This window comes from Neodothiora populina (assembly GCF_041146345.1).
Source record: "Neodothiora populina strain CPC 39397 chromosome Unknown canker_contig_6, whole genome shotgun sequence".
Classification (NCBI taxonomy): Eukaryota; Fungi; Ascomycota; class Dothideomycetes; order Dothideales; family Dothioraceae; genus Neodothiora; species Neodothiora populina.
In genome coordinates this window covers 764,350-778,733 of record NW_027191414.1, presented here as the reverse complement: position 1 = coordinate 778,733, position 14,384 = coordinate 764,350, and the positions used below count along the sequence as shown (strand labels likewise).

The following is a 14,384-nucleotide window of genomic DNA, read 5'->3' as shown; positions in this document are numbered from 1 at the left end:
CGCCCTGCCTTCCCACGCCCTCGCTAACCGTTATTGAAAGTTTTAAGGTAAGGTAGTTGCCTAATCGTGTGTATCCATCCATCCATCGCTTCCGTCCTAGAACTTGCCATCTCTGTTCTCTGGCACCCCCCCCCCCCTCTCCCCCCGGAAAGTCCCATCCAAAAGAAGCAGAAAACAAAACGCCTCCCATTCCATCCTTCGGCTGTGAAGCCTCCCCTTTCTTGATTTGTCTCTTACATATCTCGCCGCCCTCGATTGAACCTTTTCCCCAGTCTGTTTCTGGAGCAGTAATTAACCCATTCTTTCTCTTTTCTACTTATAATCTCCCATGACGAGCCTTGAAAATGGTGACCCTATCATCATAATAAAGAATCTCACGCAGCGAGAACTGAGTCCCTCTACTCGAGGCACGACGACTGTCTCGCGGCACGTTCGTTCCGTCCTCGTCGTCATCTGAGTCGCTTCCGCTGCTGCTGCTGCTGCTGCTACTGCTGCTGTCGTCTGCGACTTCTGTGCCGCCGGAGCTCGACCGTCGGCTGCGGGTGTCGGTGTTGTGGCCTCTGATGATCGCGTGTCTGGCGCCGCCGTCGATAGCTTCGTCGTCGTCCTCTTCTGCGTCTTCGTCGTCTTCGTCGTCGTTTGTGGCTGGCACGCCGCCCCTGCCGTCGTCGATGTTGTGGCCGCTGCTTCTTCCATTGCTGCTGACACCGCCTTTGATCGGAGGGTCTAGGATCTCGAAACACTTCCGCGCTATGCCGAGGTAGCAGAGTTCGATCTCGGGCCGGAGAGCGACGATGTCGACGATTTGCATGGCGAGCTCACGCGGTTCTGTTATCACGTTGCCGTGCACGTAGTTGGCCATGTATGGTATGTACAATGAGCGGAGGTGAGGGACGAATGGTAGATGCTGTAAGAGGAAATGCTGTATGATATACGATTAGCAAGTGCTGAGGGCGAAAAGCAGAGACAAAACACGCACCCAGTCGCGATAATCGACCGTGCCACCCAACTCCTGCAGACATGGCATTTTCCCACTCGTGATGAAGTCGAGCATCTCTCGAGTGAGCATCCACCGGCGCGATCGCGAGTTGCTCAGCAGTTGGCCCTCGGCTCCCCTTTCGCTGCTGTCTATCAGTATCTTTTTGAGACTGCTGCGATGTTTGCGGATGGCTTTGCGGAAGATTGCGTCGATCGGTACAATCATGTCGTCTGATCGGCTGGCTTCTTGCAGTATCAAAAACTTGAGCGAATTCGGTTCGAGCGTCTCTTTGATGAAGCCCAGGAGAGAATTCGAGACAGTGTCGCAATGGATCTTGGTCAGTTTCAGCTTGTACTCGGTGCTGTTGGATGAGCGTCCGTGGCGTTTATCAGGTAACACAGAAGGCGGATAAAGGCGCTTGAGGAGCTTCCATAGATCCTCATGGTTAGGACATTGCAACAGGGTCAGGCTTGTGAGTACGGTCCAATCGACGGTGTGCTGCAGAACAGGGATGGACAGGGGAACGCGTTCAAGTTCGAGCGTCTCAAGTGACAGTCGCTTGTGCTGCGTGTGTTCTGATCTGTCCTCAGCGTGAGCAAGCAAGGGCGAACTGACCGAGGGCGCATCGATTGCAGGAGGTTTTGTTAGCAAGGTACGATCTGGGAGTACAGTTCTGATCTTGTCGACGAAGCTAGTCTCAGAGGGTCCTGATCCGATCGCGGCATCTGTAGGCGTAGGTTGCCCTACCAGGCCTGCTGATGCGATCGTTGAACGATTGGCAAGTGACTGAGATTGAGATTCATTATATAGCCAGCGCATGTCAAAGATCCAGGCAGTGAGAACGCCTAGCACACCGCCGAGCCTCTTCGGACCTAGCGTCACCGAACTGGCTGTAGTGTTGTCTCTGTCGACCTGATGAAATTCCTCGCCTTCCCAAACCTGGACCCAGTCCGGTGTGAAAGAAGTGATACCGATTCGTAATTCCTTCAACACAGATTGAGAGCGACCAAGCAGCAGACTCAGTTCGTCCACATACTGAAGCTCATCGATCTGGAGTACGGAGAGAGAAGCCAGCGGAGGAAGGATAGAGAAGGAAGGGCGTTCAACATGGTCCAGCGGTGGGTTGGCCGATCCAGGCAATGGAGGGTGATGCGAGGGGAGAGCATTCGGTTCAAGCGAGTTGTCATGACAACGCACAGCGACTCGTTGGAGGCGACAGGGCTGGCCATCACTGCGATCAGCGAGGGACGACAGAGCAAGCCATACATCACGCAGTATCCCGGTCGGCATGTCCCAGATAAAGGTCTCGAGGTTGCGCATACGACCGACAGCCAATGCGACGAGTGTGCCGAGCATTTTTCCAGCTTCCTTGGAGATGAGATACTCCTGTGTCCACTCGGGAGGACCATTGCCGAGAGAAAACTTGCGGGTAAAATGGGCATAGTAATTGCCCTTGCGGCGGCGGACTCTAGAGTTGATGTCGCTGTTCTCGCCTGTCTTGTCGCTCGCCTCGGGTCTAACGAACGGAGACTCTTCGCCAAACACGTCGTGGGCCATGACCAGGGTGGCCAGACCGTAGGTGAGGGCATCGACGCCGGTGCGTGGCTCGGTGGGAGTGACGGTGTCAGGCCATACTATGTCGAAGCGGCTGTAGATGTGTGGGATCACCAGACGATGCAGGGCGGAATGACACAGAGCGAGAGAGGTCAAGTCGTTGGTGTGGGTGAATTGCTTGACCACCTCCTTCAAGATATCGACGGGCAGATCGAGCAGGCCGAGCGGTTTCCTGATAGCCTCTGTTCGTTGAATGTGTGCTGCCCCCGAGGACGAAGCTTGCGTATCGGGCAGAGGTGGCAGAGCAGTAGCCGGATTCAGGCTGGATCCTTTCGTTGTCATTTCCCCTTGTCCTCCTCCTTCTTGTGATCCTCCTTCTTGTCCTCCTCCTTCTGACTCGGCACCTGTCGTGGGTGTCGTGGGCTGCTGGAGTGCCTCGTCTCTAGTCCGCTCGACAAGACCGAGGCTGGCGTGAAGACTACTCGGGGCCTTGAGTGCTGATTGTGCCTCCATTCTTTGTTCCTTTCTTTCGCACACCCTTCACTTTCTTCGAGGTCTGTACATGTACATCTGCTCGCTTGCTCTGCGGGGCCTGTCGCCGTGTGCTATCGTAGGTAGAGCTGTGTCCAGTAGACAATGTAGAGGGAGCAGCCAGGGCGGCATAGTTGGATTACGACGAGGACCAGGTCATGTCTCGACGGTCAAGGACCAAGCGAAGTCCGTGGAGCAATGATTGAGATTAGCAATAGCAAGATGGCTCGAGTGATGCGCTGATTGATTGATTGGTTGATGGACTACTGTATTAGATTGTTAGATTGATTGCTCCAATTGCTCCTTCTCCCCCGCGCTAATGCCGTTCCCGGTCCTTCCCCATCTGTGTCACTACCCGATCCACCCAAGCCACTTCTGCAAACGGGTTGAACTGTAATTTCACGTCATGTGTTTCCGTGTTTATTGATAGATGCAGTCAAATACACCATGCAATAGCGTGGCTCAATAGCCGAGCATTCATCTTGTACGGTACGCCGCAATACTTTTCCAAGGGTCGTCCCGGAGAGTCATGCTCTGCTGCAATGACTGTTGCAGAATCGAGTTTCGCCTCGGACCACGATGAGAAGCTCTTCCTGTCCGTCTTCTACCCTCACTCTGATACCCTCTTAGGGGACGATCACTTTGACTTCAATGCTTCGCAAGACTATAATGATGCATGGCAAGAAATAATACATTGGCTGCAATTGCCATCTTCCTCGGCTGCCGATGCATCTAGTCGTGCTGCTTCAACGCCAGGTCTTGATGAAGCTCTGGCGTTAGTACTCTCCAGCGAATCTGCTCGCCATCGCCTTGTAAGTTATTCGTCTACGATTTTCCGCCCATCGTGCTGATCCTTCTCAAGGTAGACCACGTCTCAGCAGCAGCTCAGGCCCATCAAGAGGCATTCCTTCCGGCCAACATTGAACCCTTATGGAACTCTGTCAGTCGGCCCATCACGTCCGGGAGTGCAAAAAGAGGTCTCGCTGCTGATCACCCTTTAGCCTATCGCAACTTCGAATGCAGAAGATGTTCTTTCAAGCACACTTGACTTGCTCATATTGTTCCATAACAATCTCACTGGGCCACTGGATCGTTGGCTGGCAGCTAACCAACGCCACCCTTTGGTGACCTCAGTGACGGACTTACGCTCTTCTGTACTTGAGCGTATCTATGCAAATGCTCTCCATAGCCTGCCTTTACAACGTATCTTCAAAACGGTGACGTTCGTCTTGCATCGTTCCATTTGCGCCTGGCTCCTCGGTCCAGATCCTGGTCCAGCAACATCTCACGCCGAAGCCACCGAGACCTTATTGGTGAGACTTCGCCGTGCCGGGCTCGGTTATGATCACGGCCAAAACGCCCTTGCGCATGCTATGAACTCGGTCATCCTCAGCTATGTTCAGAGTCCAGCAATGAAAGTTGACTGGGTCGGGCGACAGAGTGTCGCTGCTCGCCTCCGTTCTTGGATACACCGCGCCTTCGCTCCCGCGGCCGTCCATTGCCTGCAATGTTTGACTGACAAGCCTGACATCTCTCTCTTCGAAAGCGAGATTTCAGACTGGGAGAAGCTCGCCCTCGAAAAGCTTGCTCATCAGAGGATGAGGCATCTCTTTGAATATGTCAGGGCGTGGGATCATTCCACTGGCGCCATACTAGATCTCAAAGACTATATGCAAACCTCGGCCGAGAGCAAGCTGCTCCTGGCAAACTCCTTCAGTCAACAGATGGCACGGCGGATCTTACATGCTGGCGTCACAACCCCCGAGCTTCTGAGCATGTACATCAATGTCATCTACGCATTCAAGGCTCTTGACTCGAGAGGTGTGCTGTTGGACAAAGTTGCTTCTCCATTACGCTCCTATCTGCGACAACGAGACAACTCCGTCCGTGTCATTGCAGCAAGTTTCTTGGCCGATGTCGATGCTCAAGGAAATGTGTCAAACCCATCTGACGATGTTTGCACCGAGCTAGCCAGAGAGATAGCTCTTTCCGAAGGGGAGGAGATGAATGTCGACGAAAAAGGTTTGGACTGGGATGATATGACGTGGGTACCTGATCCAATAGATGCTGGTCCAGGTATGTTAATATTGACTCACGTTTGAAGAATGTTCGCTGACATTGTCTCAAGACTACAAGAAATCCAAGAGTGACGATATAATGTCCTTTATGCTGACATTGTTCGATCGCGGCGACTTCATTCAGGAGGTGCAGGCCTTGCTTGGTGAACGCCTGCTCACACAAGAGAGTGCAGCGTCAGAGCTCGATAAAGAGATACGACTCGTTGAGCTGTTCAAAGCCAGGTTCGGACCGGATGGCCTGCAGTCGTGCGAGGTTATGCTACGTGATATACTCGAGTCCAAGAGAATGAACACAACTTTAAGACCCCAAGGGACCTCCACATTCCCGACCTCACAAGAAATCATCGCTGCGCTGCCTGAGAAGGGTATCACTATACACGGACTCATCGAAACATTCTCCTCTCGGATACCACGCAATGACACCGCCAATCAGCAATTCATCAAACTGGTCAAAGAAGTGGCCATCAGCGACAAAGCGACTAGCTTGCTGCTGCCCAAGCCAGGCAGTGCTCCAGCCGACGGAGCCCCCCGCTTCTCCACACTCATCCTATCGTCGTTCTTCTGGCCAAGTCTACGAGAAGACGAGTTCGACGTTCCTGCTCCTATCAGTGCGATGCAGAGGGCCTATGAGCAGGACTTTGAGCGAGTCAAGAATCTACGCAAACTCCACTGGCTGCACGGACTGGGCCGCGTCGCCGTCGAGCTCGAGCTAGAAGACCGCACAGTCAAGATTGACTCGGTACAGACATGGCAAGCCAGCGTAATCTACGCCTTCCAACAAGTCGAAGGCGCGGACGGCGATACTTCAAACGGCTCAAAAACAGTGCAGCAATTAGAAGAATCCCTCTCGATGGACGAAGAGCTAGTACGCAACGCCATCGCCTTCTGGGTCGCACAAAGAGTGCTCGTCGAGGCGAATGAACCAGACACATACCGCGTCCTCGAGACTCTACCATCCGAAGACGACGCTCCCGCCCCCGCGCCCACAGCCATACCAGCAGCTGACGCGGCCATCTCGGCCGTCAAGACCCAAGACGCAGTGCTGCGCGACAACAAGGAAATGTACGAGCTTTTCATCGCGGGCATGCTGACTAATGGCGGCGCCATGGATCCCGCGCGCATCACTATGATGATGAAGATGGTGGTGCCTGGTGGATATGCGTATGGGGATGATGAGACGAAGTGGCTTCTTGCTGGGCTTGTGGAGCAGGGCAAGGTCGTGGAGAGCGGGAGTAATTTTGCTATTGAGAAATAGATGGACAATGATCAATCCCGTCGAGAGACGTTTTAGTTTCCGATTGAAACAGAATCAACGACTCCTTGTGTCATAGACCATGAGTGCGAGCATGTGGCAAGCGAGAGATTACATCGTCACGTTGTGTGAACAGAAGACATTGGGGACACCAGGAAGTCATGGCTGCATCAAATCCATTTGACATCCGTAAAGCAAAGTAAAGCAATCTGATTATATTAATGATTGCAAACGACACAAGAGTCAGACCCCGAAATAAGAATGGAACCAACCCACATCTGTCCGGTAGAAGCGAGGAGATATCAGAAAGACAACTAGACCACCGCCTCGCATCTCCTCCCATCATCTCCTCCCTTTCCTTCCACTGCCCACATGACCCTTCGCCACCATCTCTCGTCACTCCTCGATGGAAAGTCAAGCCAATCCCTACATTACTCAACCTCTCCTGTTCCACCACCACCCTCCATGTTCTCCCTCAGGAGGATAACTATCCGGGTGCGTGGGCTGAGGCGGGTGAGGATGGAACGGAGGATGCGGATGAGGGTGCGGATGAGGGTGCGGATGAGGATGAGGATGATGAGGATATCCCTCACCACCGCCACCAGGGGTCGACGACGGAGCAGACATCAAAGGGATATACCCCGACGAGGTAGACGAGACGAAAGTCAAGAATGATGATGGGGTCGAGTAGGACATTGATCCTGTTGGCGAGGCTATGAGGGTCGAATTGAGGGAGACTTCGGTCGCGGTGGTAGGGAAGGATGAGGTGGTGTTGAAGTCGTTTGTGATCGGGATAGATGCTGAAACTAATGATGATGAGGGGGTTGTCGGTGGCGTGAATGTTCCCGTGCGGTTTCCTGACGAGCTGGTCAATGAACCCGAAGGTGCAGTGCCAGTTGAGAGAGGAATGACATGTGTCGAGCCCCAGATCGAATGTGAAGTCGTCGTGTGATTCCACGTTGTCAGATGTGGACGGGTACCGCTCGGACGTGCACTAGACAGATATCCGGTCGAGCGGATACGGGTGCTATTGGGATAGACGACGGGATGGCCTGAGATGGTGGAGTGGTTACCCCCGGTGCCTGTGGGCATGGGGTAGTGGTAGCCAGTTGATTCAAATACTGTCATATTGGACGTGATTGGAAACGGTGCTCCACTAGGCTTGTAGCTTGGGTAGAAGCTTGTGGAGGGTGAAAACGTAACATTAGATGGTTTGATAGGCGATCCCGATGGAACGAGAGGACTGTAAGCAGTTGGCGCAAAGACTCTGCTATTGGACATAGGGAACGGTGATCCGGATGGTGTGATGGTGGTCGTAGAGAACAGTATCACCGTCGTCTCGATGGTAGTAGTAGTCGAGTTGGCATAGGAGGGAGATGCACTAGGTAACCCTGATGGGAACCCTGGCGATGGTCGCGAAGTGAGGGCTGTCCCTACTCGATTGCCAAAGGACGTGGAACCGGGCGTAATGGTGTCGCTTCTCGACAGGAGAGGACTATGCGGGAAGCCAGCATAAGCAGGAAATTCCGATGGTCCTGAAGGAAGTCATGTCAGTAAACAACCTCCGCGACATAGCCTGACATCCGTTCGTCTCACCATCGGCCTGTCGCTGTTCCAGCTTCAACGCATTTGCCGCTCCTGTGATAAGTCAGTCATGAGATCTCTTATGTGGGATGAGCGAGTAGGACCTATGGGTGCAAAGGCTATCGCAACTGCAAACGCTACAGTCCATGCCACACTCCTGTTGGCCCTCATCACTTGTGTGGACGAAATGAATGACATTAGAAAAGAATGTGTGCAATGAGTAGGTCGAGGGATATTGGCCGCAGTGGCACACCTTTTGACTCGTTTGTTTTAACAGCGACACCAGAAAGATGATTGAGGAAGACCACCGTCTTATACATGATGCTTATCTCGAGACCACATTTGAGCAATGCTGAAGGAGCTGTATGTCTCACTAGATTCCTATGCCCTTGCTTGGAATGAAGACTCCCAACATTGACACATTGGAGACATACCCCTTTCGTGGTTCGCATATTGAACACAATGTATGTTATGCCTCGCACTCATGGGATAAACTCAGTCCAACTCGTTCAGGAGGCATCGTGGTTGGGACCAGTCAAAGTGCTCGTGCTATCATGCCTACACAGTTGTTGAGGAAACACGCCAAATCTTCGCTGCATCCATTCCGCGGCATCGTATCGCGAAGAACGAGGAACGACATGGCGTGACGAAGGTGGATAAAGTGATGAAGCTCAGTGGCCTGCTTTATCAACTCAGCCGCTCTACCAACGGCGCACTTTCTAATAGTCATGCATGTGATATGTTCAATTTGTTCCTCGATTCTGTAGAGCTAAAGTGATCCCGGTGGCAGTCAGAGTCTATACAACTCTTCTACTCAGGGTATATTATAGATGGTGTGAATACCGGCGTGTACTTGCGACATTTGATGTGGTGTCACAACAGAGACGCAGGAACGCTCTTCACGGCCGGATATGGAGAGCACCACAGCTGTAGCGAAATCTTCCATTTCTTGCGCGCCCCACCGGAGAGCTAGGATCGTGTTAGACTGTGAGCATGCTCAACCAATGTTACTCAATGCAAGGAGAACACTCCTGGACCTAGAACATCAGTCGTAATCCCATCAAGACGTTCGAGACTTGGCTTCGTTACACAAACCCATAACCGTGTAAGGATTCGCGTATGCAACACATTCAGGCAATGCATAGATGCATAAGCTGTGTCACCATGTTGACGGCTCTTGAGTCCATATCGCATATGCAGCAATGCCAAGGCAGTCTTGTGCAGAAAGCGCTGGATGGTCACCATAACATGCACAGTAAGGGATTTGACCTCAAAGTCTTCAACGAGCAGATTATCTTTCTATTCATTATTGTCATCGTCGAACGGGCTCCTGCCTCCACTGTAATCGTGATTCGACGGAGGATTCGATGATGGTTTAAGCAAGGCATCATGCTCCTGTTGCAATTTCTTTCCACGACGCCGAGGAGCAGGCACCATTGGTTTTTCCTTTTCCACTTTCGCCGTGACGTCCAGTATACTTAGATTACTCTCCCCGGCTTCGGCCAGGTTCATGCCTAGCAGCCTCTTTGCCACTTCAGCATCGCTCGGCGGACTTGTGAGGGAGGATCTAGCGTGTATGTCGACTGGATCATCTTCCTCCTCCCTGATCCACTCGACTTGGCGACAGCGTGTAACCAACCGTACAACGGTCTCGTCTGCTGGGGCGAAGTGCATTGAAGATCCGTGAACCAAGAGGTGTAGTAGTTTTCGAAGTTCTTCTTTCTTGTAGTGCCCTTCATCTCGGGCTAGTTGCGTATTCTTCAGCAAGGGAAAGAGTACACGAAGGTAAGTGTGGCGTAGGGCCCTTTGACCCCCTCCTTCACCGTGGGTATCCGTCTCCTCGTCTCCATACGGACCTGGGTCCAGATCCAGTAAATTACGAATAATGACATCGACCAGAACATGTAGGTCGTTGGTATAAAAATACTCATATGTTGGGGGTGTTGTGAATAGCAGATAGAGCAGCTTCAGAATCAAAAGTTGAGGACCAAGAGCAGATTCGCGATTTAGTAACAGGATAAGATTTTCTCCAAAGGTCCGAAAGTCTGGACCATGGTTCGAGAGGACCTTGATGATGCGGTTTGTCAGGGTGTTGGCGGGTGTGCCATCTGCTTTTGGGGGTCCAGCAGCGTGACACATGTACTGCTCGTTGAGTACAAGCTATGCATTTGATCAGTATGTCGTGTCGATGTAGATCAGGGTTCGTCAACAACATACCAGCACGCGTATCGTAGGATAATGATACGGATCGTTCGCATCGTTAGAAAGTTCCTCGATGAGTTGGAAAAGATACATTATGAAGGCATCATCGACGTTTGCTGTGAACCGACATTAGCGACACGAGGCGATATTTGAACTGAAAGACGACTGCCAGCATACCAAGATCAGCCCAAGATAGCCTTTGTATCCTGGACATCTCGCCCAATAGCGAAACAAGCAGCCGGTGCAAGCCAGTGTCATCATCCTTTCCAGCTCTTATCAGACCGATTAGCTGAGTGAACGCGCCTTCTGCCTGCATCATCTCGAATGCCACTTCATCTGATCGACCGTCGTGCAGAAGCACAGCGGCCATGACGTGCAAGACTCGAGCATCATCCTCCTGGAGCAATCCGAAGACGAATTGACGGCGCACATAATCCTTGTTCTCTTGAAACAGCCGGGATTCCAGTAGGCCATAGCAGCAGCGAGCGAGATCGTATTCAGACAGGCAGTATTCCTCTTCATGGGTCAGAATGGGGGGAACACAGAACAACCATGGGTTGATAAGCAAATACTACATACGATCGGAGCATGCCGCAGTGTCTATGAATGTTCGTAGACAGTCATCAATCTCTTCATAGTTGTTACTTTGCACCGAAACTATAGCCTCCAATTCTGTATATCGCAAGTCAGATATCAAACCCAGACCTCAGGTAGTGTCACTCTATTTCCGGAAGTAACGCACCTCCCCAGAACTGCTGGTCATCATAGGAACTCTCTTCCATATTCTAGCTGGCATACAAAAAGCCAGCATGTATTCATGTGCTATTTCAAAGACATGTTCAGCCAGCTGAATCGGTAATGAGAAGCGAATGGAGATGTTATCCCGGTGGTTAAAATGACATACAGTATATCTTAGACACAAGTTCGAAGTCGCCAGATACGATACCCCGTCTGCCAAGCTTTTGTCGGTCAGAAGAGGATGTCTCACCTCATGATCATATTCCCCTTGTTTAATTAGAATTCATTATGCAAACACCACTTCATTTCTTCACTCTATCGCTCAGATCAAGTAAGACAGTTGAGGTAAAAATGAGATCGACCCGACCCTTGGACACTTGCAGTAGCATAATGGCGCGCCATATCCTGTACGAGTAACTGGTTTTGCTACGGCAAGAGTCGCCTTACACTTGACAAGAGAGCAACCCTGTCTATATTATCTGATTTTCTAACACGCTCTCTCGACCTTATTTGTCTACGTATGGAAGCTCTCACCATGCGGATGGCTCATGCCATCTCGTCCCTGCATATCTATTTAGGACAATTCACCTAAGTACCCGCACACCAGACTGAAAAGCTGCAAAAATCAATTGAACCGGATCACGCCACCCATCCCTAACGCCACCAACACCTCGCGAAAATTTGTTCATAAGTCGTTGATGAAATTCCACCACTCGAGCAACGATCATTGTTGTGTTTATCTAGCGGGCCATCACCATTGGTGTAGTGGTGCCACTAGTGTCCAGCTTCTCGAGTCCATCCTCCCATTTAGTGGCCCTGGTGTAATAGAAGACAGTGACGGCTTGGCAGGCTGCCGAAAGTAGCAGACAAGCTCCACTCCAGCACTGGACTGTCCTATAGTCTTGACCATACTCCGAGATCAGATATCCAGCAATCAGTGGACCTGTCAATGCAAATGGAGCAGATATGGTGTACATCATGCCTGTCCACTGTCCAAGCATTCTATGATCTCCCAACATGATGGTAGCCATCGAAGCTGGTGGAAGTCCTATGACACTTCCTGAGAAAGCACCAAACACAACAACGAAGCCCAGAGCAAACGACAACTTCGAGGCGAATGTCCAGAAAAAGAAGCAAAGCATCGAAGAGATGAAGGTGACTACGCAGTGAACCTTCACCGGATTGAAAGGCATGCAAAGGAAGGCTGAGCCGATGCGCCCAAGTGTTGACGTGGCGTTCATGATTGCCTGTGAGCCAGTTAGCACAGGTTTATTGCAGCCGAGAAGTGGAGTAACCTTACAAGCAGATAGTAAGTCTTGAGCACGTCCTGACCAGGTTGTGGATCGCCCTTGGTACCAACGCCCCTCTTGACAGACCACTCTTCCAAGTTGAAAAAGACGGCATAGAACCCGAAGAACATGAAGCAGTTACCAGCGGTGAGCCAACAGAACATGGGGCTGCGGAAGGCGCCCTTGTCGTACCAGGTATTGAATGACAACCAGGTGTCAGGAGTTCTGGCAGTGAAGTTCGGGCTCGGCTGAACCAGTACGAGGGAGGTGAGCATAGTGCCAACAGCAAGGGTTGATATCATGCGGTCCGAGAAGTTGAAGCCTTTTGACTCGATGAGGAAGCGAAGCATGAAAGGAAAGACGAGTCCAGCTACGTGAGCATTAGCACATTATAACCCGAAGAGGCAAGACTGGACACAGTACGTACAGATTGCTGCGCCCGAGGCGACGAAAGCCATGGCGAAAGGTTTGACTTTTCCTTGGAACCAGGTCGACACGACTGTCAGATGTCAGTATGCAGCTCAGGGGCACGCTGTACCATGCATCGAGGACTTACCTTGAGAGCTCGTCGTGAAGAAGCAGGCCATTCCAAGACCCGCTATCACTCCTTGTACGAGCCAAGTGAGGATATAATTACCCTCGTTCTCACCACCGCCTCCGTTGACCACACTCAGAAGAAACATGCCAAGAGTCACCAAGCAGAAGCCTACAGCCATGAGTGCCCGGCTGTAATTGGCATCCAACAGACGCCCGACAATGAAGGAGAAAAACAAGATCATGAAGCACTGAGTGGATCCTATGAGATTGAGCAACAGTGGGCTTTGACCTTTCAGAAGGCTCTCGTTATAATAGGCGAGGTATGCTGCAGAATCTTAGCGACACGACAACCATGGCGGGGATAGGGGGTCGACGTACTGCCGTAGGCATTGACGATGCCCCAGCTATTGAACATGAGAAAAAAACAACCGAGGAGGCAAGCATAAGCCCTCCAGGCTTTCGGCCACACCAGACGGTCCACATGGACGACTTCCGGCTGCGGAGAACAAATGTCATCTCTATCCTCGGACCCGGACCTCTCCAAATCAGACGACATCTTGCGGATTGAAGATGGTCGTGGCTCTGTCTGAATCATGACTTATACGAAAGCTGATGAAGAGATGACGAGCAACAAGGTCAAGACGATCAGATGAGACTGGCGTACGAAGACAACGAACAATCACGGAGCAGGTGAGAGAAATGGATGAAACCCAATGAGAGACAGGAAAGTATGTTGAGGAAAGCCAGAAGTAGACTCCGAGCAGTCACAGTCCTATATATGATAAGCCTGGACGAGGGTCACACAAACCCGGGTCAGGACTACGGAAGCAATGCCACAGCCGCCTGGTAGAACAACAACGTCCATCCCTGGGATCAACATGAATGATAGGCTCTACAGCGAGAAGCCAAGCACTATATCATACAGATCTACTACTGCTTGGAGTGAGGCCAAGGGAAGACGTGTAACGGCCAAGGCTTTTGCTAAGGCCTTCGCTGAGGCTTGACGATGAGGAACCCCGAAACGAACTCACCGCCATCCCGCCGACCTTATCACAATTAAGCCTTGTAGCTAGGCACCAATCCTACAGAGACAAGGGGCGAGTACGAGACAGTCAGCGAAAGTTGGTGGCTACGAGATATATGAGAAGAAGCAGCATCCAGGATACTGGGAAGTCGAGCGTCGGGAGAGGCACAGCGGAGCGAAGTAGATGGTGGATCATGTCCAGCACCAACCGCCGTTTGACTTTGGACATTTTCCCACTGATCTCCGCATATCTACCTACCTTGCACTAGACACGATGGCGACGCTTCGCGATGGACCTCGATTGCCCCAGATGATGATGTTGAATTCCTGGGGCGGGTGGGTCTGAAAAAAGGTGGCGGAGCAAGATGACTGCCTTGGCGCAGCACCGAGCAGTTCCACCGTTGTGCTTCTGCTTCTCAGCTTCCACCATAATCACGGAGAGCACTTGGTACTATCCAGTCAGAATCCGGACTTTCACGGTCAAGTAAGCGAGTAAGCGTTCCGACGGCCTTGGCACCGGGTCATGTAGATTGGATGTGAGCTGCAATCGGAAGTGAAACCATTTGAAACTATGCGTCGACAGCCCAATACGAGGCGACAAGAATGCAGTAATTTG

General features: G+C 51.6%; 4 protein-coding genes across 5 annotated transcripts; 1 reads left to right on the top strand and 3 right to left on the bottom strand.

Moving 5' to 3' along the window:
• Positions 1-316: 316 nt before the first annotated feature.
• AAFC00_005886 (uncharacterized protein) lies at positions 317-3,046 on the bottom strand (the record flags this gene model as incomplete). Its single annotated transcript, XM_069345742.1, has 2 exons — positions 317-922; positions 980-3,046. 2 exons carry the CDS (start codon positions 3,044-3,046, stop codon positions 317-319), a joined length of 2,673 nt encoding a protein of 890 aa, XP_069197943.1.
• Positions 3,047-3,606: 560 nt separating this feature from the next.
• AAFC00_005885 (uncharacterized protein) lies at positions 3,607-6,397 on the top strand (the record flags this gene model as incomplete). Its single annotated transcript, XM_069345741.1, has 4 exons — positions 3,607-3,876; positions 3,927-4,004; positions 4,066-5,140; positions 5,193-6,397. The coding sequence occupies 4 exons, from the start codon at positions 3,607-3,609 to the stop codon at positions 6,395-6,397; spliced, it is 2,628 nt and encodes an 875-aa protein (XP_069197942.1).
• A 2,880-nt stretch (positions 6,398-9,277) lies between these two features.
• On the bottom strand, positions 9,278-10,962 carry AAFC00_005884 (uncharacterized protein; the record flags this gene model as incomplete). The annotated part of the gene is made up of 5 exons (XM_069345740.1): positions 9,278-10,138; positions 10,196-10,296; positions 10,358-10,696; positions 10,760-10,852; positions 10,923-10,962. The coding sequence occupies 5 exons, from the start codon at positions 10,960-10,962 to the stop codon at positions 9,278-9,280; spliced, it is 1,434 nt and encodes a 477-aa protein (XP_069197941.1).
• A 696-nt stretch (positions 10,963-11,658) lies between these two features.
• Positions 11,659-13,300, bottom strand: AAFC00_005883 (uncharacterized protein; the record flags this gene model as incomplete). Of its 2 annotated transcripts, none has more annotated exons than XM_069348278.1 (5): positions 11,659-12,165; positions 12,219-12,577; positions 12,635-12,706; positions 12,764-13,069; positions 13,123-13,300. In XM_069348278.1, the coding sequence occupies 5 exons, from the start codon at positions 13,298-13,300 to the stop codon at positions 11,659-11,661; spliced, it is 1,422 nt and encodes a 473-aa protein (XP_069197939.1). The 2 variants fall into 2 exon arrangements, with proteins under 2 accessions (XP_069197939.1, XP_069197940.1); XM_069345739.1 differs by having other exon boundaries at positions 13,123-13,159.
• Between the last annotated feature and the right edge of the window lie 1,084 nt (positions 13,301-14,384).